At 41.5% G+C, this 25,157-nt stretch overlaps 1 protein-coding gene across 3 annotated transcripts in view; it reads left to right on the top strand.

The window, feature by feature from the left end:
- SLC25A13 (solute carrier family 25 member 13) overlaps window positions 1–25,157 on the top strand; it is a 105,540-nt gene that overhangs the window by 5,507 nt on the left and 74,876 nt on the right. For 2 of the 3 annotated variants that reach the window (XM_084510219.1, XM_084510218.1), the window contains 2 exons: window positions 17,112–17,165; window positions 21,079–21,221. In XM_084510219.1, the coding sequence (XP_084366345.1) occupies window positions 17,112–17,165; window positions 21,079–21,221 (197 nt within the window). Of the gene's footprint in view, window positions 1–179; window positions 195–17,111; window positions 17,166–21,078; window positions 21,222–25,157 lie in introns of all 3 variants that reach the window. The other variant, XM_084510217.1, reaches the window with a different exon arrangement.

The following is a 25,157-nucleotide window of genomic DNA, read 5'->3' as shown; positions in this document are numbered from 1 at the left end:
TGCAGCTTTGTGTCCCAGCAAGTTAGAGATGCTTTGCAAGGTGTGCTTCAAATGACACGTTAAAGGCATTCTCCCTGACCTTGTAATCTAGACACGCTTACGTCCCTGAATGATAACAATGTGTCTTCTGACCAGCTTGTTTAGGCCAATATCTATTTTATTTATCTATGTTGTCCAAGGACTATGACAAGGAGGTATGTGATACTGTGTTTCCTGGAAGATGGCATGAATGTGCTGCTTAATTTTAGCTTCAGTGTTGCTTTTGATCTGTGCAATTGCTGCTGCTTTGGCTATAGAACGGCTCGACAGTGCTGAACAGACCCTGTATGTTTGTGTGGCATCAAACCTGAGCTTGTGTAAGGCTGCTGGGCACTTCTGTGATAACGCTGTTTTGCTTTGAGCTGCTGCACAGCCTTCAGAAACGTAGCAGCCGATGTTTTTATGGTGCTAGATAACTGTAGCTAGTAAGATGTAAGGTTGCATAATTTCTGGTGCATTCCCCTTCTGGAAAGTATCTGTATCTCAGGCATTTGTAGGGAGATAAAGAGGTCCTTATAAAAATACTCTATCTTCGATTGCTTTGGAATAAAGCAATTTCAACCGAAGCTTTGTTAAAACACTTAAAGGAACACTGCAAATGCATTTTTCATAACATTTTAAAATAATTTCATGCTATTTACCATACCTTAGAAACGTGCAATTGCAATTATATTCTTTACCAAAAATGTTACTCGGCCTGCACAAAAACCAGTGTGTTAAAGGATGAAATTGCTCATAGGGAGTGGGTTGTTGGCATTTTTCTTTCTCTTTAGAGAGAGGGGGAGAAAAAAAAGAAACATTTGAGAGAATGGAGGTGTGCACACATGTACAGCAAACTACATACATTTAGAGAAGAAAGAGGAGAAATAGAGCTTGTCACAAGGCTGACAACGACAAACTCCTCTTGCTGGATACTTGTGAGGTGCCTCAGCTCGGCTGCTGGAGCCGTGGTTTTGGTGTCCTGCAGCCTGAGGCGCCCCGTGAGGACTGCTCCCTTGCTGGCTCACTCTTGGGGTCTCCCTGCAGCTCTGCCTTGCTCACGGGCTCACCTCTAGGGCCTGTGAAAACCAGAGCCTGGAATTGAGGCACAGAATGCCTTTTGGCCTTCTCTAGATCAAGACCTCCACGCCTCACTGTTAGCCATTTGGCTTTGGCAGGAAAATTAGGAAACCTATCAGAGGCATGCAGGACCAGGTATCAGCAGCAGGCAGCATGCTGAGTAGTGGGCATCTCAGCTAGCGGGGGGAATAACAAGATAAGGACCTCGGAGGAAGATCTTCAAGCAGCAAGCCTTACATCTCTGCCTGAGGCAGGGCTGCTGCCTGGTTAGCCACACGAGGGCTGGGGGAGCAGGCCAGGACCCGCTCAGCTGCTGGTGGTGGGGGCACCCGGCTGGGAGGGGAGGTTTGGTTCTCCGGTGCCACCAAGCTTCTGCATTTTGCATGCCTGGTGCCTGGGCCTGCCACGCTTTCGGGGGGCTGCTGTGCGTGGTGCTTGGCTCGGTTTTGGCAGTGCCGGCGGGACGTGCCCCGCGCGCGGCTCCTGGCTGGCTCCTGACATGGCCGCCCCTGCGCTGTGGCGCTGCCGGCTCTGCACGCTCCTGGGGCTTTGGCAATCCTGAAGGTCTTAAAACCGCATTTTGGCTCGTGGATGGACCGTGGTTTGCATCATGCTCTGACCGGTAGCGGAGGGTGCTAATGGGCCTGGCCCTCGGGGGCTGAGCAACGTGGATTTTGCAAATAGTCAACAAGCGTTTGATTTGGGGAGAGAGCGCTAAGGTGGGCAGGCTTCTCTGGCCAGACAGCCAAACCTCTCCAAAACATTTTAAAAATCATCTTAGTGTCATCACTGCCACGCGATTTAGGAGGTTGTCAGTTGGTTTTTGGAGCCCTCAGCTAAGCTGGCCCAGGCCTTGGGGCCTGGTTCATCGCCTGGCAGTGCCTCCGCACTGATGCCAGCACTGAACCCACGGCGGCCCTTCTGCCCGTGGGGAGGTGCCCCTTGGCTCGCTGAGGCACCTCTGTGCTTCCCGAACCTCCAGGCCATGGTGTTTTACGAGCCAGCCTAACCCTGAAGCTGCCATTCGCCTTGGATGTTATTACTAGGCACTTAGTAGCACAACTTGGGTAATGTAAGGTACCTGTTTGGTTGGTTGGTGGTGGTTTTTCTTCAGCTTGCTTTAGGTCAGATCTGCTCCCTAATACAGCTCACAGTAAAACAGCACAGAAATGAGAAGGATTTTTTTTTTATATATATTTTTAAACCAAAATTAGGTCTGTCCTGTTTTCTGTGAATCAGGCAATTCATTTGTTGACAGCCCTGATGAGGTAACTGTACAGGTGCCAGGGCTTTTTTCCCTTAACGTGAGATGCACAGGGCAAGAATGTAGACCCAAGGATGTAATGGTAAGTTCTGCATGGACAAAGCTGAGGCTGTCACGAAACTAGTTGCTTAGCTCATGTCCCTAGCATTTAGCTGAATGCCAGTGGGCAACAATCAGACTAAATCTTTAGAAGAGCAAAAGTAAAAAAATGGAACTGAAACACCAAGAAACTTTCCATTTAAACATTTATATTAGTTTCTTTGGAAGTCTTTTGTCCCATTTTCTCTCTGTAGCCCAGTAACTGCACTCACAGGAACATGTTGAAAAGGAAAATTTTGACGTGAATTTTCCACAGAAGCAAAAATAAAAAACAAGACTGCCCTTGTTGCGTTTTTTTTTGTTTTGTTTTTAAGGATGTCTCTCTGGTTGGCTTATTTATATATTCGAATGTGAAGTGACTTTGCTGTGGAAGGAATAACTACTGCCTTTTAGGCAAGTTTACAGCTGCATTTCCCTTGATTAGCCTAGTGGGTTCCTACACATTTTTCTGACAGTGCTGATCAGCTCTAGCTCAACACCGAGGGAAATACCACACAGAAGACGACCGGTGTTGTTTTTTTTTCCCTTAGCTTGGTAGTTGTTGAAGTACTGATACACCTTTGAATTGGTAGACACTGTGACCTCTTCTGAATTATCCATAATAAAACGTACAAAGGTAAAAATTAAAACTCTAGTTACAATGAGGCTGGGTTTTAGGTTACTGCTGCCTTTATGACAGTGCACTCCACATACCCTTGGTCCCACTCCCTGCCACCCCCGTGTTAGCATAACTATTTGCTTTGTTCATCCCTTCCACAGGAGCCCCAATCTCAAAAACTTTGGACCAGGGCTGAAGGGAGGGGAGGTATGTGTCCCTCTGGGAGTTTGTGCTGGGAGTTGTTATGGGATGGGAGGCACAGCCCTGTCCATGGTGTTTAGGGCTCTGAATCATCAGGCTGGCAATATAAGCCTTTTGGCTTGTACCAGCTGATATTTACATAGGCATTATTGCTAGCTGTTTCTTGGATTCCCTTTAGGTACTTTTATTTGCTTTCTGGTTTTGGCTGGGTTTAGATCTCCAGGTTTTGTTATTGTAGCTTTTTTTTTATTTATCATATCGTAGTTAGAAAGCTTCTGTCCCCGCAGCAGCCTTTCTAGTGCCTCACAGCCTGCTTTCCTCATCAAGCAGTTGAGTTTACTGAACTTAGATGTATGTGGTTTTTTTTTTTGCGTGTGTGTTTTTTGTTTTTTTTTGGGGTGGGGGCGGGCAGGATCTGTGACTTCTGATTGCTCTTGCACCAAAATGTTAGCTGTGGAAGCTGAGAAGGTGAGACAATTCTGGTTCTCACCCAAGCTCTCGACCAAGCAGTGCCGAAATAGCCTCTCATTTTCAGTAGCTGTAGATTTTTGTATGAGCCTATCTCGTCTCCTAGGCCTTTCCAAATTTTCAACATTCTTGCTGTTAATGGTCCAGGTGGCTCTGGTGGCAACGAACAGGACAAATAACCACCCTTGAAAGTGTTACTTCTTGCTCCACAAGCAGTCCGTATGACAGGCTTGAAGACTTCTCAGCCATTTGAGTACTGTTTGAATTACTACTCTGGTTAAAACTAGGAGAAAATAGAAGAAAAAAAAAAACTGTTAACACTGCATCTTACTGCATAGTTTAGTTAATTCTGCTGTATTGTGGAGGGAAGCACACGGAGGTATGCCTGTCTTCATTCAGGCATGTAGGATCATCTGCTTTTTGAAGTGCGGTGCTTCACTGAGCACAGATAAAGGCTGCACTGCTCCAGCACCTCTGCTCTAAATGTTGGCTCTCTGAGAAGTACCAGCAAAGCCGGTATCAGGTAAGCAGGGAGGCAAGCAGTACAGCATAAATTGAAGATGAGTCGCTGAAAAAGTGACCTTTTTGAAGCACATGAAATGCTTTTTAACCAGTGTATCTCATTGTCTCATTGGTGCCAGAGCACATGTAAACCAACCTGCTGTGGGGTAGGTTTGGGTAAACCAGCAGCAATAATTCTAGAACCGTAGTTACCTCTAGAACTATTGGTAGGTCTTCCATTCAAAACAAAAATATTAAGATACCTCTTAATCAGAAATTAATTTAAATATATTTTTTCAATCTTTAGGTCTGACTGTAAATCAGTCCATATGAAAGTATTATACTCTCAAGCTCTTAACATCTAGTTTATAAATATATATATATCAATATAAAAACTTAAAGGCTTTTAAAGACTATTTTTGCAGTTATGGGGACATACCAGAACAGTAATATATGCACTTTGTACAACCATGATTTTGATGTCCTTTACGATTAGGGCAATTGAAGAATTGTGAAGAGCAGCCATCAGTCCAAAGCTAGAGCACAGAAGAAGGTGCTGTGTGGCTGGATGACCATCGTTATTTGCCAGCCTTATAAGTAGCTAGCTGATGTTTTTTCTTCCTCCTCCTTCGGAAGCATCTATATTAGTGTCCTGGTGTATTAAAGCATTGGCTGTAGAGATATACAGCCACTGAGGAAATGTAAAGCATAATATCGCAGAGCAGTTGTAAAGCTGAGGAGGGAGGGAATGGGGTATCAAAGGCTGAATTTTTCTGATACAGCTGAACAGATTTATCTTAAATTGAAAGGTCTAGAAGGATGAGAATAGCAATATGTTGTATTTGAATTCAATTTATTTCCCCAACACAAATTATTCTTCCCCCCCATTTCTGACACTGTAATGATGTTGACACTTCATAAGTTAAAACCCATAAGAAACTGATTAGGTGGAGTTCAGGTTTGTTGTGTAAAATTCTGTTGGAACACTGATTTTTCCAGCTTTGTGCTCAATTTTATATTTATCTTTTCACATAATTCAGTTTCTGCAGCTGACTGTTACCTGATCTTTATTCACTGAAGATTTTAAAATGTTCTTTCCTGGAACCGAGCTTCATTTCCATCTGAGAGAATAAGTTTAAACTCCTCACAAAATAGAAGGTTCAAAGAAGGCTCCTTGGCAGGTTGGAGTCTTTTTTTAGTGCTGGCTTTGCAAGGAGACGAGGAGAGAACAACATCTAGCACGCTCTGTTCTTTTGTTTTTCTTTCTGGCATTGCACACTGGGAAAAAATATCTATAGATCTGAGAATATGGAGTCATGGAAGGGCACACATTTTTCTACCTTCTTCCTGATAGTGTTTGCATACTGCCTGAAAGTGCACTTAGTCAACAGCGGAGGATGCTTTCACGAGGATGATCCTGAGCCAAATGCCAATCATCCCGCCAGTAGGAGGAAGAAATTGTAATTGTCTTCATATTTAAGTTGCTGGGTTTTATCCCAACTTCTCTGAACTCTCTCAGCCAATAGAACCGTCAGGGTTTTGTTTTTTTTCTTTTTTCATTTTTTTTTTCCAGTCAATGGATATTTAATTCTGGGAAGTTAGCAAATGTGCCCATTTAATCTAAGTAAAGCAGTAAAGTAGAATAATTCTTGTAAGGAATAAATTAGAGCAAATTATTCAGTGTTGGAGTAGCTTGAGCTGCATCTGACTGCATCTTTCATCAAAGACTGAGAGCTTTGCAGTTAATCAAAATGCAGGTACCATCTCCAAAACAGCAAAAGCCATCAGCAGGATCACGACACACAAATTCTATGTCTGTGCAAGCCACTCTGGCTGGGAGGTCTGCATTCAAACGTGTGCGTGGTGCCTCCAAATCCAAGTGTGCATATAAATATGTACAACGTGCGTGTATGTGCATAGTGCAGCCCCCTCAGGCCTCCTGCACTGAGAAATGAGAATATGAGGTCTTCTGCCTTATTATTTCTTTCCATTTCTGTGCAGTTGTGCTGTGGCAGCTTCTTAGCTGAGTCTCTGGATGGGTGTGTGATGTTACAGAGCAGGAGAGGGACTAGGATTTGCCAGCTCTCAGCAGCAGGGCAGGAGGCTCCCTCCCGAAGGAGCTGATTGAGAGGCAGGTTGTGCAGCAGCAGCCGAGCATTATCATCTGTCCCTTGCTCCGTGACTTTCCTGTCGCATCCATCCATCGCACGACCTGTTACCTAGGTCTAATTTGGGGACGGAAGAAAATAGGTCTGAAAATTAACATCGCTGAGCAAACAGCGGGCCATTTGTTGGTGTAGTCATCTTTCTGTGCCTTGCAAACATGACCCGGGTCTACTCTTCCCCGAATCCCTGGCTACTAAAACCTCTTGGTCACGTGCTCTGTGATTGTAAGGCTTTATCATGTTTGACAACTCCTGCTTGGTGGAACATCACTGATTTAACAGAGCTTTGGCAGAAGAAACCTTTAAGCAAGGCGCCGAGTCTGAAAAGCCATTAGGAAAAAAAGCGGTATGTAAAAATACCGTGTCTGGCTGATTCCTGCTCCCAGCCCATTGTGCAGGCTGAATCTGACTAGAGAAATCTTCACGTGTTTAGGGGAAGAAATTTTTGAATAATTTCGCATTTCCATTAAAATAGTTTTTGTCACTGACATCAAGTCAGCCTTCCTCCTCCCTGTCACTTCACCTGTCTAACGCTGCTTGCCATTGTGTGTCAGTCTAACTGGAAGCTACTTTGTGAAGATCATGAATTAGTCCCATGTTGATGCTGTACAAAAGGAAGAAAAACATGGCAACAACAAACTTCCTGCAGTTGCTTTTAACTCCATTCACACGCCTGAATCTCTTGATCTGCATCTTTTCTCTCAAGATTGACTGGTGGGAAGCAGTGGGTGCGGTCCTTCCTGCTTTCGGATGCTGTACTGCAGAAGTTTTGGACTTCTCCTTTCCTCTCAGAGTAAAGAAAATGAGAGTAACCCTAACCTCTTTTGATGTTCCTGTAGATTCAGTATTTTGGTTATGAGTAACCCAAACCAGAAGACATAATTCTGAAGTGTGTAACCATTCAACTCAAATACTGCATAATTAATGTAGCAATTAATGGTTCCTTGTTTTATATGCCATTGACAAGGATGGTAAACCAGCTTTTTTCCTATTTCTTGCGGATGTGTGGGGAGGGAAAGAGGAGAAGAAGGAACTGCTGAAAAATGATGGAAACAGCATAGTATGGAGAACAAGACTTTCAAATGCATTATTTTCTGTTTTAGACAGTTTTATACACAATTGCTGTCTGCAGTTCTTGTATGGCTTAGAAAGTATGGGGGTGCTTTGTGCTGTGTGTGACCCAGAGTTTGATTAAATGAAGTCATATCCTGACGAACAAATGAATCTACAATAAAAACTAGTGTAAGGTCTCCTGGCTATTCTGTTCACTGTTTGAAGGCTTCCTGGGCTGACACAGTTTGTGAAAGCTGTGAGGAGTAACCACGGTTTGATCACCCAGTGCTTTCATAAGGCAGAGCATCAGTTTTTGCATTTCTAAGGCCTGGATCAACTGGCCAGAAAGGTTATTTGGGAGTTTTACCACGTTCACGTCAGTCAGTGGTAGAAGAGAACCACACCGTTGCATTCTCTTCCATGTTTCATCATGTATTTTTCGATTTTAGTTTAACTGCAGTGTTCCTGAAGAAACAGGAAATCCTTTTCTCGACAAATCAAAATGATTAAATTAATTTTTTCTCTCTGCTAAAGATGCCTGTGTGAAAGTAATCTTAGGATTTTTTGTTTTGTTTTTATTTTGTTTCCTGTCTTTAAATCAGAGTACTCGGTTTGACATCATCATGATTTCCACAGCAACCAAATGATCTCATAAAAATACTGTGATGTGACTGTGCAGCACAAGTAAATGTAATGTTTTAATGGAACAGCTGTTGCTTTATGCAAGTATATATAATAACAGAGACTCGCTGAGGAGAAGCCAAATCATGCAAGCTAAAATCAGAATTGATTCTAATTAAAATGGATTAAAATGCTGGAAATGTTTCCCCAGTTCCTTAAGGAGAAATGAGAGGTTTTGAGTTGTTGTCAGGTATCTTACAACTATTGCAAATTTTGTAAAGTTATTGTGAACTCTTTGATAATTTTTGCCAAGTTGCTGCAAGCCAACAGTGGATCAACCTTTGGTAATACAATATCTGCCTTACGTGACTGATTTAGATCATCTGATATTCACATGTGAACCTGAAAATTGTTTCCAAGTACACTTGTTAGTAGCTGGAGCCCTCTGTGCAGGCCCCTATCAAGAAGGAAGGTCACATTCCCACTGTAGCCTGTAGCAGCCGTGTAATCTGCCAATATTTAAGCAGCAACAGTTTGGTTATGGTTAATACTGAAGATTCTTGTTTTCTTTTTCCTTCTCATATTTCAGTAGCACGGTGTTATTATTTGCCCAAGTACCTGTTGGAAGGCTGCTGCTATTTTTCTTAGCTATGAGGAAAGGTTCCTGACTACAGGACTGAAGGTTTTCTTTGACTCCCATCCTTTACAGCCTTCCATAAGTTTGCTTTGTGCGTGTGATGCTGCCTGTTTCCATTACGCAGTTGTCTTTTGTTCTTTTACAGAGTGTAGAACTGGATCCATGCATACACAGGGATTCATGCCCACTCCCACACCCTTCCCAGCTCTCTGAGCTACTGAGGTGTAGCGTTTTGAATAGAGTTGAATAGATGGATGTGGTTATAAATAGGAGCTTGGAAAGTGAACTTCTGTGTTCAAAGAAGAAAACACAACACTGAAACAAAATACATTTACCTGTCAGTTATTCCTGCATAATTCCTGTCACACAATTATTAGTCAAGGCATGAAATGTATAGGAACTGTTCTCCAGCTCATCGCCTCTTGCAGGTACTCACGAGTGTGAAGTCACAAATAACAGCAGCTACTCTCGCAACACCTTCAGCTCGACCTCTCCAAAAGTTTATAGCCACATCCATGTAATGCTTTCTTACTTCTTTATAATCATGGGATTACAAGATACCTAAAATCAGAGCATTTTGTGTGGACACCCCTCTATGGCGCTGCTGTCCCTGTGGGTTGTTTTCTTCAGAGAGCAGCAGGTTCTCGTTTGGTGCTGTAAAACAGTTCTGCCAGCTCACAGAGACCTTGTGTCACGGCATAACCTCCGCAACACTGACAGTCGGGAGAGAAAAGCCAGGAGAAACCTCTCGAAACACTGTTTGGGGTGTCTGTGGATGCCCTTGTTCTCTGGCAAAACACAGAGGGCTGAGGGCTGGGTAAAATTCATGTTGCCATAATAGTCTGCCACTTCTCCTTGTTGATTATTGAGTGGCATTGGTGTCTATTTTTCTGCTGCTTCCAGGAACTTGTTTTGGTCTTGCTGTTACACTGGAGAATTTTGCTACCCTTTTTGTCTTTGGGTTAAATGCCTCTTTTCCTGCTCAACATAAGCCCATAAGCATGAGCTCTACCTCTAGGAAATAAATTGCTAGTGCTGGGATAACTGCTGCTGGGAGCTGAATGTGAGGCTGGTGTCGTCCTGAGCTTATGGTCAGTGCACTGGTTGTGCAATGGCACTGTTGTAACCCAACAAGCCCTGGGAGAACCAAAAGGTAAAGTCTATGAACTGGACTGAGGGAGCTGCCAAAGACGTGTTAGCAGGCTGATATTTGTGATGCTTGGATGTGCCTCCAGTTCTGAAAGGTGTAAGGAAGCGAAAGGGAAGCAAAGTCACAGTATTAGCATCCATCATATATCATTCACATGTGTTGAGCAGGAGAAGGGGATTTTTGAAAAACGCATGTGAGTTGATGAAAAGGTCACTTGACCACTATCATTTGGAAACAAACAGGTTGTTTTTATTGAAGAACCCCCAGTATATCTCATGTGCAATTACTGCAGTTGTTCAAGTGAGCAGTGATCTCTAGTTTAAGAGTCAGTGAGATATATTAATAGTACGTAATGCCATAATAAAACAGCTTGCTTGTGGATCTTTGGATTGCAATACTGAAGTAAAAACGTGTTGTAGAAGAGGTATGAGACAATTTGGGATACTGCTTTGAGGAAGAAGATGGACTGATGAGCACTTTATGGTAGGTGGCGAAAGTGATGGAAGAGCTGACCTTTCCCTCCTAGAAACATGAAAAGTTGAAGAGAGATTTCATTTATTCACAGAGTTGTTTTCAGCTTCGGTTTCTCGCCGTAGCATAGTGCTTCACCTTGTATCACAGGAATTACAGCAATTGCTTCGTTGTCCTAGTCCGAAGGCTGCCTACCAGCTTATAGTCCGGTTTGTTCCTAAGTGTATCGTCTAGTATGTGCTTAAATTTTGAAGCAGATAGTACAGGTTGCAGTGTGATGCTTGTCCCTTTTGCTAAACGTTTTTGCTGAGCAGTGACTGTGCCTAGCTATTTTTACCTTAATATTGGGCCAGCTGTATGGTCCATCTGTTTTTCAGGCCTTTAATTAAGAAATCTGTAGAAGTACACAGTCTAGATGCCTTTTAACAAAAAAATAATTACCTATTCTTTGAAATTCTTATACTAATTTTCCATAAGGTATTTCCTACTCCCACCTCTGTTTCTGGACCTATTTGGAAGCATTTGAGGAACTGGACAAGTTCTGTATTTGCAAGGTGACGAGAATTTTCCTGGGTGTACGTAATTGTATGTTGGTCCCCTGATCGGTTTGTATCTAAAAACACTATCGTTTATTGGGAATGTCCTTGTGCAAGAACCAGCTTACAAACAAGCCAGCTGCAGTAGCTTTGGGACTTTGAAGGTAGGATCAAAGGTAGCAGGTAATTGCCCAATAAAGTAGATCTGCTGGCTTTGATGCACTTGGGGAAGTGAGGCTTCCACTTACCATCGTGCAGAAGCTGGACTGGGCATTGTCCAGAGATTTGTAATTGTGACAGGCTGAAGATGGACGAGAATAGTTTGAGATTGAGATTTGCTGTCTCTATCAGCTAGCAAATTTTTTTTCTCCTTTAGCACGGTGGGAGGTAGGCTCAGCACAACTCTGGTTTCAGGAGCTTTATTCAGTAGCTCTGCATACCAGATCAGCCTGTAGAATCCAAGAAGACTTTGTTGATTAGTGTTAACAATTATTTTTCTTGGCTTCATGGTCCACCTTATGCGTTACTAGACAAAGGAATACAGTAACTGCTACTTGGATTGGTAAACCTACGCTTCTGCAGAATATAACTGTAAGCCCAGTATGTTCAACTGTGAGGATGAAAGCTGTTTTTAGAAAATAATATTTTTTGTCTCAAGGCTGACCATGTTCTCACCGATCAGACTGAATGCAATAGGACTACCTGCCTAGTACTTATCAGCTTCTCTGACTTTCCTTCTTACCCTAACCCTTGAGTAGATATGCCAAATGCTGATTGTATTTTCCTAGGAGAGAGATGCAGCGTGCTATGAAGGAGGTCTGGCAAGAGGGTCGCTTTGATCCGGCGTGCTGTGCCAGCTCTCTTTGCAGTTGTCTGGTTCCCTGCTCAGTGAGTTGGTCCACATCTTGCCTGCAGACTTCCCAGTACTGCTGAACTCTGCACAGATGGCTTTCCATTTCAGATCACAGACAAGTCCTTTTCCTTGGAGTCTGTGCAGAAAGAATGACAGTGCTTTTATTGAGGTGAGAATAGGCAGAAGCGTGCTGGGCTAATGGAAAAGGATGACTGGGGAAGCTGAAATAAGAAACAGTGCCCTGACAGATGTTGGTGCAGAACACTGCTGGCGATGCTCTGCGTGATGAGGGAGAGCGACCAAAGAGAGTTGCTAGGTTAGAAGAGTTTTTGTGTGTGTTTGTGTTAACATGAATGGAAATGTGGAAGCAGAATGTTTCTCATCTATGTAAGCAAGTCAGACGTGTCAAAATTAAAACTTGGGTGTTGTTTCAGCGTAATACTTACACAGTATTAATAGACTTCTAGTGTGAATTCAGACTTGGTGAGTAGCTGCATTTTACCCGGTTTCTGATATTCCAGTCACTCATTTAAACAAGAATGTAAGGTCAAACCCTGGCTTGATCTCCTCTGGAGCTGCACATTTTGAGTGTATATGTGCACTTTTAGCCAGAAGGAAAGGTTATGATGAGCTAATCTGACCTCTTACATCAACTGGGCCACATGTGTTTAAGTCTTACAGGTGGACTCAATAACTTGTGAGGAAACCGAAGAATATCTCGAGAAGACATGAGGTTTCAATCTTGGCTTGAGGACTTTTAGTGGTGCAGAGTACATCGTGTTCTGCAGTCACATTTAAGAATGGAAGTACTTTTTAAAAAAAACAACTCTAATTTCAACATGATGCTACCAGAGTCTGCGATCATTTCTTAGGCCTTTCAGTAAACATCTCCCAGTACGTGCTTGTAGATAGCGTGCTCCAGAATTAATTAGGCTGAGCGTGGCAGTGAGGCGGCCCTGCCACAACTCCAGTTCTGTGCTTGAGGAAGAGCTGCTCACCAGCCTCCTACCTGCTTGGAGTCAGCTTTTAAAGACAACGAGGTAGAGAGGAGCATCTTCACCTTCATCAACTTCCTCCTCACCCAAGCTGTATTGAGGTTAAACTGTGAGAAAGAAAGATGTTTCTCTCTTTATCTTTGATTGGGACTTGTTGTTGGGACTTGCTGTATTACTTTCTGTAATATTGTAGCAAATCCCAATTCTTGGATCCTTATCACTTATCTACACTTCTCTACATCCAAATGGTGTCTGCTAAAGTGATCTTTTTACTATGATGATGATAAGTTCAGATGTTTTCGTATTTACCATTGGGATAATGTTATATTGGCATTATCAATTCTAATTTTTGTGACCTTTTTCTTGTTGCCCATGTTCTTCTTTGAGTGAAGCACAGTCCTTTTGTACTTTTGATATCACATACCATTTGACATCTTGTTCCTTAACTTGTTTCTTCTGTCTTATGTATGGCAAGTATATCAATAGAGTTGACTGGAAACTTAATATAGTTTTAATTGATTTTGGATTCCATTTCCTTGCATTGTTTTATGGTTACATATTTGTGGAAAGAAACTGTGTTCATTTGCTGAGGGTGGAAGGGAGTCTGAAAAAGTATGTCAATGTAAATTGAGCATAAGTCAACAAGGAGAAACGATCTCCACTGGAGAAGATTGAGTGTGCCCTCAGCAGGTTTGCCAATGGCACCAGGTTGTGTGGTGCAGTTGGCACACTGGAGGGAAGGGATGTCATCCAGAGGGACCTGGACAGGTTTGAGAGGTGGGCCTGTGAGAACCTCATGAGGTTCAACAAGGCCAAGTGCAAGGTCCTGCACCTGGGCTAGAGTAATCCCAAGCACAAATACAGGCTGGGTGGACAATGGGTTGAGGGCAGATCTGAGAAGGACCTGGGGGTGTTGGTTGATAAGCTCAATATGAGCCATCAACAGGTGCTTGCAGCCCTGAAAGACAGCCGTAACCTGGACTTCATCAAAAGCAGCGTGGCCAGCAGGGTGAGGGAGGGGATTCTGCCCCTCTGCTCTGCTCTCCTGAGACCCCACCTGGAGCTGCTTCAGCTCTGGGGCACCCAACACTGGAAGAACGTGGGCCTGTTGGAGCAGGTCAGGAGGAGGACCACGAGGATGCTCAGAGGCTGGAGCACCTCTCCTGTGAAGACAGGCTGAGGGAGCTGGGGTTGTTCAGCCTGGAGAAGAGAAGGCTCCAGGGAGACCTTACAGTGGCCTGCCAGTACCTAAAGGGGCCTACAGGGGTGATCTTTAAGGTCCCTTCCAACCCAAACCACTCTATGGTTCTCTGAAAATGGACTGAAATTAAGATCCATGTGCAATGAGTCCAACAATATGAACAGCTCCAGCGTGTAAATCAACCTGGGCGTTGCTGTCCCTCACTGAAAGAGCTTTCCCTCTCTCTGTGCTCCCTCTGTCTCCCTTTGCTGAACAGTATTGCAAATGGAAGAGCTTAGGCATTTTTAGTTCTGTTCTTACATTGTGTGTGGCGTACAGTGCTGGCTGGTTCTTCTTACCTTTCATGTATCCACCTTAGGAATGAAAATCCCTGTTGATATTTTCTGATGTTTCTGCCCAGTCCCCTCTGTAGCATGTTCTGACTTTGCTATAATTCCTGTATGCTGTGTTGTCTTTCTCTTTTTTTTTTTTTTTTCTTTTTAATAAATGTCAGTTGTTGGAGAGCTTTCTTCACTAAACTAAAAAGTAAATTTTTTTTTCAAGTGTTAATGTCTGTTACAAAACATCTTTTTGTGAAGAGCAACAGCAAACCTTATTTCCCTCAGGCCTGTTCTGTCAAATGCCTCCTCACACAATTAAAGAGATGTCACGTCTATCAGCTCATAGCTGGATTTGGCTTTATGGTGAGAAAACAGAGTAAGATAGATACCTTGTTCCAGTAACAAAACATGTCATATAAGACCGGCTGTGTGGATGTTGAAACATCACCTGAAGGAGCAGCAGCTTGTGCCTGCGGGGCAGTTCTGCTCAGCTGCTCACAGAACCAGGAGCAGTTTTCAGAGTGGTCCTGAAAGCAGTGCTTTGACCTTGTCCAGAAGGGAAATCTGCTAGCAACGTGCGGCATCAGGATCAGTTCTTATGTCTGTGTGTGCAGCCTGAGCTTAGCCCACAGTTGATGTGGATGGAAAGCTGAATTCACTATTTCTCTTAGCACCGGTAGAGCTGCATTTGCACCAGCCTTTCTGAGCTGGGACATCATGGAGGATCTTTTCCTTGCTTGGGGCCACACGGACCTTTCAAAGCAGCAGCTGGTGGGTGATGCACTAACAACCCCATTATGGAGAGGTAGCCATCCCCTTCCTCTCCTGTTTCCCAGGAAATAGGAAAATGTGGAAATGGGCTGCGGGAAGTGCAGAGAAGCCATGGTCTGCAGCCACTGCTTGGGCCTCTGTGCATTCACTGACCTGAGCAGATGGACCATAAGCATGTTTTTGTCTCGAGTTTCCCAAGGTTGTTGATTAAAGTGAAATCAAAACAAAAATGAGTGGAAGTAAAATTATCAGCATGTACCCTTTTCCTTTGGTCTTCTCATCCTTGCTTTCTTTATGCTTAGATTTCTGGGACAGTGTAAAACTTTAAGGTGGATGAAAAGTGGTCCTGATAGTATTTTTAATAGATACAGGTGTTTGAGGTGTCTTCTGTTTACCCATGTAGAGGTAAGATTCAGTGCTGCAGCAGTATAGAAATGTTGTGGGGTTTTTTTCCCTCCACAAAGCTCCCAATTGCTCTAGAGTGTTGGATTTTTGCAAATGGGGTTAAAGTAAATGTCTGCTTATTACACAATGAGTATATTTAGAACAGCTTGTACTGTAGCAAATACACATTTTTAGTTTCCCAGCTTCACAATTATACTTTGATTTTTTGCAACTGCCTCCACACAGATTTCTGTGCAAACGCAGAATCAGAACTCCAGCTATGGATTTTGTCAGTCAAGTCCTAGCATAACTTCAGGTGCAATTTTTTTTTCTTTCTTTCTTCCTTTTTTTTTTTTTTAAGTATATATAAAAATCCTTTTTCATACAGTTTTCTTAAAATATTCCGTGTTATTTTGGTATATTTTCTGGCTTTTGTTTTTTAGTTTTTCAATGACCCATTTAAGCAGAGGAAGACCATAGTAAAGATCCCTCAATAAATCTACGGTTGAGGATATAATCCTGCTGTACAGACTTCTATTTTCCCCTTCTATCGTTTGCATCAGTAGCCTAGTATGGAAGTGCACTTGCAGTCTAGCTTGTACATTCACATTTACAGTTTACTATTGCTTTGGAAAGCCAAGAAAATAGGTAGACATGTTTTATTCATGTTTTATTGATAAACCTTTTGATGTTTAATTGTTAGGTGAGGATGAGATTTTGTGTCTTGCCCTTTGGCTCTTTGTTCACTGCTAAAGATGTTTTCATAAGTTTTTGGAAAATCCAGGTATGCTTACACAGTAATTTTTTTGGATTAGAAATAGATTGATGTGCTGAGTTGACTGTCAGATGATGGTTTTTATGTTGGCAAGCAAGGTTTTATCAAGTTATCTTGAAGAAAGAATGGGAAACTATAGCAGGCACAGACTGAAAGGATGAATCCACTTACTGCCAAAACCAGCAAATGGATGGCGTGGTATGTACATGAAGAAAATAAGCCTGTTAGGCTTACTCCATAGTGCATATACAATATTCTTTAATTGATTGTTTTGGGAAGACAAAAGCAAAACACACACACACCAGCAAAACCTTTCTAATTATTTTGTGTTTTAGTTGTAAGTGACTGCTTGTCTGATCTGCAGAAAATCTAGACGCGGTGCTTTCTGACTTTACCATGTCAAAAATGTCTACACTGTAAGTTTAAATACTTTAAAAGGTTGGAAGTAGGAGGTGGGTGTACTAATAAAACAAATAATTATGTTGGAATTCAGTCTTCTAGGGAGCTGCTTTCCTGGACAGGTTAGTAAGTCTGAGTATTTTATTCTTGCCATCTGTCAGCTGGGGGCTGCATGTGGTACTCTGAAGTTCTTAGATGAAGGACGCTGGAAGCATAAGAAGCTATATGGTAAAGATGGTGTAATGCTGAATTTCAGCAGAGAGGGATGTTGAAAAGATTTGATGCTTGGATTATCTATATGACTTATTAACATGTGTTTGTTTAAGAATTGCAGGGCTGCAGAAGGGAAGCAGCTACAACAAAAATTTTGAATAATTTAGCATAACTGAAATGAGTAAAATAAATATGACCAGCTAAAGCAGTGCCTAATTTATCTAAGGTGAACATTTATTTTCATCACTCATTCTGTTGTTTGAATTCTTTCTTTTAAATGACACTTTGATATCTTTTCTATAAATTATGGATATTAATATAATTGTATTTACTTGTAGGTGGCTCTAACCAAGAGAGCTGATCCAGCTGAGTTGAAAACAATATTTTTGAAGGTATGTATAAAGTAAATATTTTACTCTTTCTGCTTAAATTTTTCATATCTTTTGCTCCTTTATTGCCGCATACAACTCTTGATAGTTTTTCCAACCATTAATCATTCACTGTATTATTACCATGTTAGACTTAAATACCATTATCAGAATTGAACAATGCTCACCAAGAAGTCAGATACATTCCTGAGTGATTATTGTATTGACTCAGAAGAAGTATTACTATCTTAGAGAAAAAAAATGCATTGTTCAGAGAATGGGGTGGGAGTTTCAGTATTGTTCCTACACGTGGTAAAATGTTAGTGTAGACACCTTGCTGTTAGACCATTTGGTAAATGTTCTTCTCCCATCCCTGCTGTCTTCCCTCAGTCAGGGTTATTCCTGCTTCTGTAGTCTGTAGAAGTGTTGGGAAGATCACCTTTTGAAGTGGTGGCCCTATTTATTTTTTAATTAAAATCCCTTCTGTGTTGACCTGCTATAGATGTGTGCAAGTGATTAAATGTCGTGTGCTCGCTTTGTCTACTTGGAGAAGTGTGCTACAAGGTTTTGCTGGTATATGGCTTTCTTTGACCCATTTCCTAAATTTAAAGAAATATTCCTAACCCTATGAAGATTTATAAGTACAGTGCCTAGAATAGTTCAGTACTCTGATACGAAGAAAAATACAGAAGTCGGGGTAAGAATATGTACATAAGGTAAGTGCCGCAGTGCTGCAGGGAGCTCTTAAATCTGATTTTATTTTTTATGAAAGGGTTAAGTGCCTAAGAGAGCTGATACCTTTCTGAGTTCTACCCTCCTCCTTCCATCTCTCCAATGTCATATTTCAGTCTCCCTGTACTTCTTGGCATGTTTTCCATTGGCCCTTGTGATCTATTATTAACAGTATGTGTAGGTGTCACTATGTATATTGTCAGTATTTATAGATTTATCATATACTATCTGTATTTATAGCTCTGAAATTAGATTTGCAGTTGGGAAAGCCAAGATTTAACATATTAAGCCCTGGAACTGCTATCTGTCAGACCGAAAAGACTCTTGAAAAAGAATGGGATTTTCCTAGGTCAGTACTGGAACAGCAAGACCAAGGCAACGTAAAAGGCAGATGGGGTAGACTGCTGACTCAAGAAGATAGCAGCATTGAGGAAGGGGGTACAAGTGGCAGAGAGAAGACTGGTCCCTTCTGGAATATGAGGAGTTTGGCTGAGGATTAGCACTCTAACTGCCACCTCTAGCTTCTCTTTCTCGTCTTTCTAGTTTTCTCTGAAAAGTAGGGGTCTCAGTGAGCACAGTAATAAAGTATACATTTTGTTCAGTGCAGTACAGAAATTGTCATGCTATTCACCAAGAAGGAAGGATGAATGAGTGAGGTATGTAGGATTGTGTTTTACAGGCAAGCTATGTCCAGAGCAGTAATTAAACTGCTTCAGATGAATGGTGAAGCCAATACAGTTGCTTCTGCAGAGTGTGGGATCTTCACTTGTAAAATAACTTGACAGCCATTTTTCTACTTCAATTATGAGTTAGAAAGTAAGATTCCCTGATAGGAATGGTGCCCACTGTGTAGAAATAAAGATGAGGCTAGCAGTTTCAATGCAGTTGATTACAATAAGCTTCCAGTATTTTAAATATATCAAGATCCCAATAAAATGTTTGCAAATCTTACTTAAAATGGGGTTGAACTGGTTAATACTTGAGTATCTAAAATGTATGGAAATAAGTTACCAAAAAGCCATTAAGTACTATTGTATAATATCAAATTCTCTGTGGGTATAATTGGCAAAGTGAGGAAAAATACAATTGTAAAGAACCGTTTTTTTTAATGTCTCTCCTCCAAAACCAATAGAATTGATGTTTTTTCTCTTTTTGTTATGATAATTTCCAAGAGTAAGCTTAGTTTTTCAAAGTCTTCTACCATAACCCCTAAGAGATTAGATTTTAGTGAAAGTGATCAAGCTGACATTTTCCAAGGTCATTTTCTATATGTAGTATAGAGAACGTGATTGGATTTCAAATACACTTGAGTAAATCACAATGACAAGAAACAGGGGGACACTGAAACCTTGTGCTGTTTTCTGTTATTGAGTGCCCTAGCAGGGGGTTAGCCTGGAAGAAAAAAATGAAATATAGAAGCATAGACTGTCTGACTTATTTGATTTGTTTCTCAATAGCAGCTGTGTTAAAAGTTTTTGAAGCTGGGTTTCTGAAAGATTCTGTCTTCCTGCAGATGATTACATTGAAATCAATTGATCTGCTAGTTCTTGTAAAAGTATACAATTGAAAATTCCTTACAGTGTATCACCTAGAAAGCTTGTCTTATGAACAGTGCCTACTGAAACATGTGTCCCTAAATGCTAACCAATATATAGATGCCAAAGCAAGTTACGTGTTGTTTGGGCTTGCTTCTCTGAAGCCTTGGTCCTTGAAGATATTGCCGTACCTGAAGACTGTATTTATATAGCACTAGAAGAAAATAATCTACTTACTGTTACACTTTGGCATCCCTCTGAGAGTTATATGCCTACTGCAGGTCTCACGGCACTCGGCAGGCACCAGCGTGGCTCTGCGAAATGAAAACTGGCAGTTTCCTTCCCTTAGCAGAGGCACAGCAATGTAAAACAAAACACGTCTTTGAAGCACGCTACAAAATATCAATAGGCAACTAATTTATTTATTACTTCGGTGTGGATAATGCTCTGTGGGGAGCTTCAAAAATGGTTATTATCCTACCTTAAAAATGCTAGAGGAATTAACAAGTTACTTTCCTGTTTTCAGTGCTTGTTTGTTATCCTGGGATAGACCTTTCCTTTGAAGCTAACAAACAGTTCTGCTAATGTTTTTAGATTACCTTACCCTTCTTCTTTTGTTTTAGTTGTTGTCCGTATTTTTTTTCCCTTCCTTAAAAAAATATTTAGGGTTGATTTCAAGTTTGTTCTTCTGCAGAAGGTGAGAGCTTTAAAGTTTGAGGGAAGGCTGAGGAATCAGGCTAAGAGTGGTACAAAAGGCAATTTTGTTTGTGCATTATCTTCAAAATATTTTAATATCAAGGAAAAGGAATATGTAACTTGTTACTGGAAGCCTCCCTTGGGAGCAAATACTCTTGGATATATTGAACACTGTATCTGGAGTAGTATGCCAGGACCTGGTGTTGGATACTGTGTGCCAGCAGTGTTTGGTGAGGTCTCAGATCCCTCTGCTTATTTGTGCATTGTGCTGAACTGTCATTTCTTGCTGTATGTTTTTCTGCAAATCACTGTTCTCTGACCTCCTTTCTTTCAGCAGCTCACCCAAGGAGGAGTAGCTGTAGGTTTTCCTTTGCTTAGGGACTAGCTGCGGCTGAATTTGGTGTGCTGGAGTTGCTCCAAAACAGCACCCCCAGGTGGACGCTCTTGTGGGATCGTTTACTCCACTAGCACAGCAAAGTCATTTTGTCAGGTGTAACCTGACATTTTGGCATCTTTTCATGCCAAAATGGAATGGCTGCACAAAGGAGTTGTTTCAGATGACTAAAATACAGTGGAATATCCCATAGTTGTTACATTTTCAGTGGACCTAAAGTGCCGTAGGCATGTCTGCAAATGCATGTGTGTTTCTTGTTCTACTTCAAAAAACCCACCGCTAACAACAAATCCAATCCATACTGGAGTGTGAACTGTTTCTAGACTAAACATGGTGAAATTGTTGAGACGATAAATAAATAATCACATAGCTGACACTCACCTGGCTGGGAAGCAGAGCCTTTGGCTGTTTTAGCATTCCCCGCTTAGTCTGTCCTGCTTTGGTGCAGATTTGAGGTTCTTCATGGCAGAACGGTCTTTATCTGCTGTAAGCCTAGGGCTGGTTGGGTGCTATGGATAGTGGCAATAAGTGCCTGGAGAAAGATGCATTTGAGTCACCAAATGTTGTATTCATTTAACAGTATGCAAGCGTGGAGAAGAATGGAGAATTCTTCATGTCTCCTAATGACTTTGTCACTCGGTACCTGAAGATAATTGGAGATGGTGTGCCTAATACAAACACGGTACAGCTCCTGGCGGGAGTGGTGGATCAGACAAAAGATGGGTAAGGTTTCTGTCTGTTTGTTTGTTTTCTTTCTCTTTGTTGTTCATTTATAAAATGTAAAACCATTCCTTCCAGAACAAGGCTGGTGGGTCTTGTTTTTGTTTGTTTTATTTTGTTTATTTTGTTTTGATATTTGTTTGCCTGCAAATATATAAAGGGACACAGCATCTTTAAAGTGGAAGGAGTAGAAACAATGTTTTGGGCTGCCTGTAGCATTTCGCTGAACAAACCATTTTCTGTCCACTGTGTATTTTTCATTCATTGAACCTTTCATGTTTGTTGGCCGGTTCCTGTAACTTCTGCTTTCCTTTCTGTCCATGAGTCTTTCTGTCTCTGTTTATTTCATGTATTTGTCACAAACACATTCAAATAGCAATCCAAAACAAGTTTAGATGATGCAGAAAGAGATCGTAGGAAAACAAATGCCTCCACTTTGGTTTGACATAGCATTGTTAAGGGGTTTTGCCATTGCTTTTCCTCAAGAGGAAGGAGGAACAACAGCAATATTTAGTGAGCCATCTTGCAAACATGGGAAGACAGCAGTGAAGTTGGTTGCACGTGGCTTGCATTTGAAAGGCTGACTTTGCCAATAGGCAAGATTAGCTACCCCTCCATCTTCCTCCCCCCTTCTTTAATGAAACCCTAGCCTTTGCTTCTGGTACCTGCCCAGGCAGGCTGTCTCTTCGCCCATATGAATGCATTTTTTGAACCCTGCCTTTAAAGTATCTTTAGAGAAACTTTAGAATAATTAGCTATGGACTTAAAGTCTGTAGTTGTGGTGTTTTTAGAAACCAAGAAAACTTCAGGCATGACTCATATCAGTGGTTGCAGAGAGTAAAATGGGAGATAAATAAAGCATGACTAGAGAATGCAGGCTTCCTAGGGAACAGATGCACGCATAACTGAGAACTTTTAAAATAGTTCCTCTGTTCTCTTTTCTGCTCAGGCAGCCTCAGGTATTTGGCAGCTGCACACCTTAAACCTCGTAGAGAAGTCAATGTAATGATTGCTATCCATGGCAAAAGAATTCTGTAAAAGGTCACGTTGGTGATGTTGGCATAATGGCATCAAGAAAGTGGTGGCTTCAGATAGTGTTTGACAGAAAGCGTTAAGCTTTTTTTCAGATTTCTTCCTTTGGTTTGATGTCTATAAAAACTGCATTTTCTGGATTGCACAGATTCAAAATCATCTTGTAGTAAGACGATTGTGAGTATGATACATGCCTTGTAATTTGGACCTCCACAAGCAGAAGATGGTGTCAGAATGAGCAAAATAGAAAGCTGTAACCTATGCGAACTTGTTGACACGTTGGGATTTTGTAATTTGCAGTGAACCTGCAAGAGTTTTGCATTTTTGTAGTGTAGTATTGAAGCTTCTAATTGCCACTTTCTGCCATGGGTAAGGATTGTTTCTGCAGTCCAGCCTGCAGTGACAGGGGACTGCATGTTCCTACCACCATTTCGGAAGAGTCTCTTCTGGTATTCAGGCCATCTTCTTACTTAGCTGCTGCACTATTATGTAAAAGAATGGAGCAAGTTCAGAAAGTGATTAGCGTTCATCTTTCTAATCTGGCACTGTAGCATTTTATTTTTTTTTGCCATGTGGCCAGACGTTTGTACCTTGTGGTGATGGGGCGTAAAGTACTTCTTAGAGTGATCATTGGAAGCTGGGACAACTTGCTTTCTGGTTGCTAGAATGAAATCCCCTAAGAATGTCAACAGGACCTATTGGTCTTCTCTTGAATTCTTTCCAACTTGGCAGTCCAGAGATCCTGGTTTCAAAGTGAAGTACAAAACTGCTTTTGTGAGGCTGGTCAGTGCTAAGGTCATTAGAGTCTGCTCAGTACTTTGGCTTTATTTCTAGTAGAAAAAAAGAAGTGGCTTGCAATAGCAATGACAAGTTAATTTTGTTTAATGGCTTAAAGTAGCGAAGTACTGAAAATACTACTACAGTATTTCTGTAAGTGTATTTGCACTGTAGGGGATCTCAGGTTTTGTTCTGAAGGAGCAGAGTCTGAGCCCAGAACCACCAGGGTTGTTCCTGGCTTTGTTAATATGGTTTTAATTCCTTTGGATTCTGCTGAGAAGTTGCGCATAGATACCAAGTGTAGTCAGTGAGAAATACTGAAGGCTATAACTCAGGTGGTTGAAGGGCAGACAGACATCATGAGACCTACAGACTCATTAGTAGAGCGCACAGATTGGTGGAGGGTGGCTTACTCCGGAGCTGAAGAAGTCCTCAGGGTGAACGATGGACATGGAAATGAACTTTATGCTTCATTTCATCTCTCATCTAGATAGGATTACTTAGCAAATGATCAGCGTTTAACAGATTCTGTAAATTCTGTGTGTTGTAAGAGCGGTGTAGAGCAGACGAGGCAGTTGAAATGGACACAGCACTGGGAATTTGCTTCTTGCATATTTTTCCTCAGAGACCTGAACAAGAAAGAGAAAATCACAAGCAGAGAACAGTATCTTTTACACGTGATCTCGCTGTGGTTGCCATGGACAAAATCTCTTGTGTAGCTGTAGCACAGTTCCTGCACTGCCAGGAGTTAAGGATCTGACAGTGCCTACAGGATTTGCTGTCGGCGTGACAAAGACACGAGACCTCTCAAAGGCAGGCTCGGGTTCTGTGAGTATCTGTTGCCATGGGAGCAAGGCTTGTCTCCATCTCAAGTCAGGGCACAGGAATATTTGGAGGTGGGTTTATCTTCTTGCCTCTTACTGGGGCATCTTTTTAAGGTTTCCTTTAAGAAAAGGGAATACCTTTCTTGCTGATGTCCAGAGAAACATTTCAAAGTAGTGGGACGGTAATCACACAGGTTCTGAAAGTCTTGTATCGCGTGGCTGTAGCTTGCATGAAGCAGATTTGAGAGCCTTGCTTAGTTCCAGATCCTAAGCTTCTCATTCCTAATTTTACTTTGTGTAAAAATTCGGATTTTTTAGGAAAATTTACTTTTAATTAAATGCTTCACTTGGCTTCAGCTGGACTAGAAACTTACCTGAAATACTGCGGCTTTCTCAAGGCCTATCAGAACAGGCCAGGCATTTTCCATCTCGCCTACTGTAACATACTGCTTTTCAGCCTTTTGCTGTACTTTTAAATATCTGTCTAACAGAATAAGTATTTACTCCACATCTCTGTTTGGACTGTAGTAACTAACACTTTACTGAGAAACATTATACGTTTTATTTTTAGAAAGGACAAACTGTTCAAGAATAACACTTGGAAGTGCCAGCATTTTCCATTATTATTGGATATAAATTTATTCTCTAATGTACCAATTTACACTATACTTAGTTTACCTAGGTTGCAGCATAAAATAATAGATGTAGCTTCAATTTGTGTCCTATTATGTTATCATGTTCAAATTGCTGATACAGTAGAAACATATGCATTGATTTCTGAAGAAACCTCTTCATCATTGCATTTGTATGTATTATTGCAGTGGGTAATGGCTTTTTTTTCTTTATATGGCTACGTGCAGACTTCCTCTGATGGAAAAGGATTACACCTGCCTGGTGCCCAGGTACTGTGGGCACAAGTGCCAGTGAAGTTTGGAAGAAAGGAGGGAGTAATAAATAGCAGTTGTGTTGCCCCATACACAGTTGTTGTTTTTGGCTTGTAGCTCTTGTGTGTGGATGTTTTTAAAATATCAGTCTTTCAGTCTTCCTGAATAAATTGTGCAATGTTGGCACTGTTAATGAGGTCATGAAGGTGAAGAAAGACTTAACCAGTTGGGTAGGATGTCTTTAACACCAAAGTAAATTTTTTTGTAAACATTTCAGCTTCCTCTCTTTGCGCTGTTACAATCGCTAGGCTTTTCTCTGCTTTTGTAACATAAATGAGCACTTGTTTAGGTAGATAAAATAACTCTTAAGTAGTATATTGAAGTCCATGTTAATATGTGCTGTTTAATGACACCTAATGATA

Source organism: Aythya ferina (assembly GCF_964211825.1).
Source record: "Aythya ferina genome assembly, chromosome: 2".
NCBI lineage: Eukaryota > Metazoa > Chordata > Aves > Anseriformes > Anatidae > Aythya > Aythya ferina.
The sequence above is the reverse complement of the archived record's forward strand: the minus strand, read 5'-3'. Positions and strand labels throughout refer to the sequence as shown.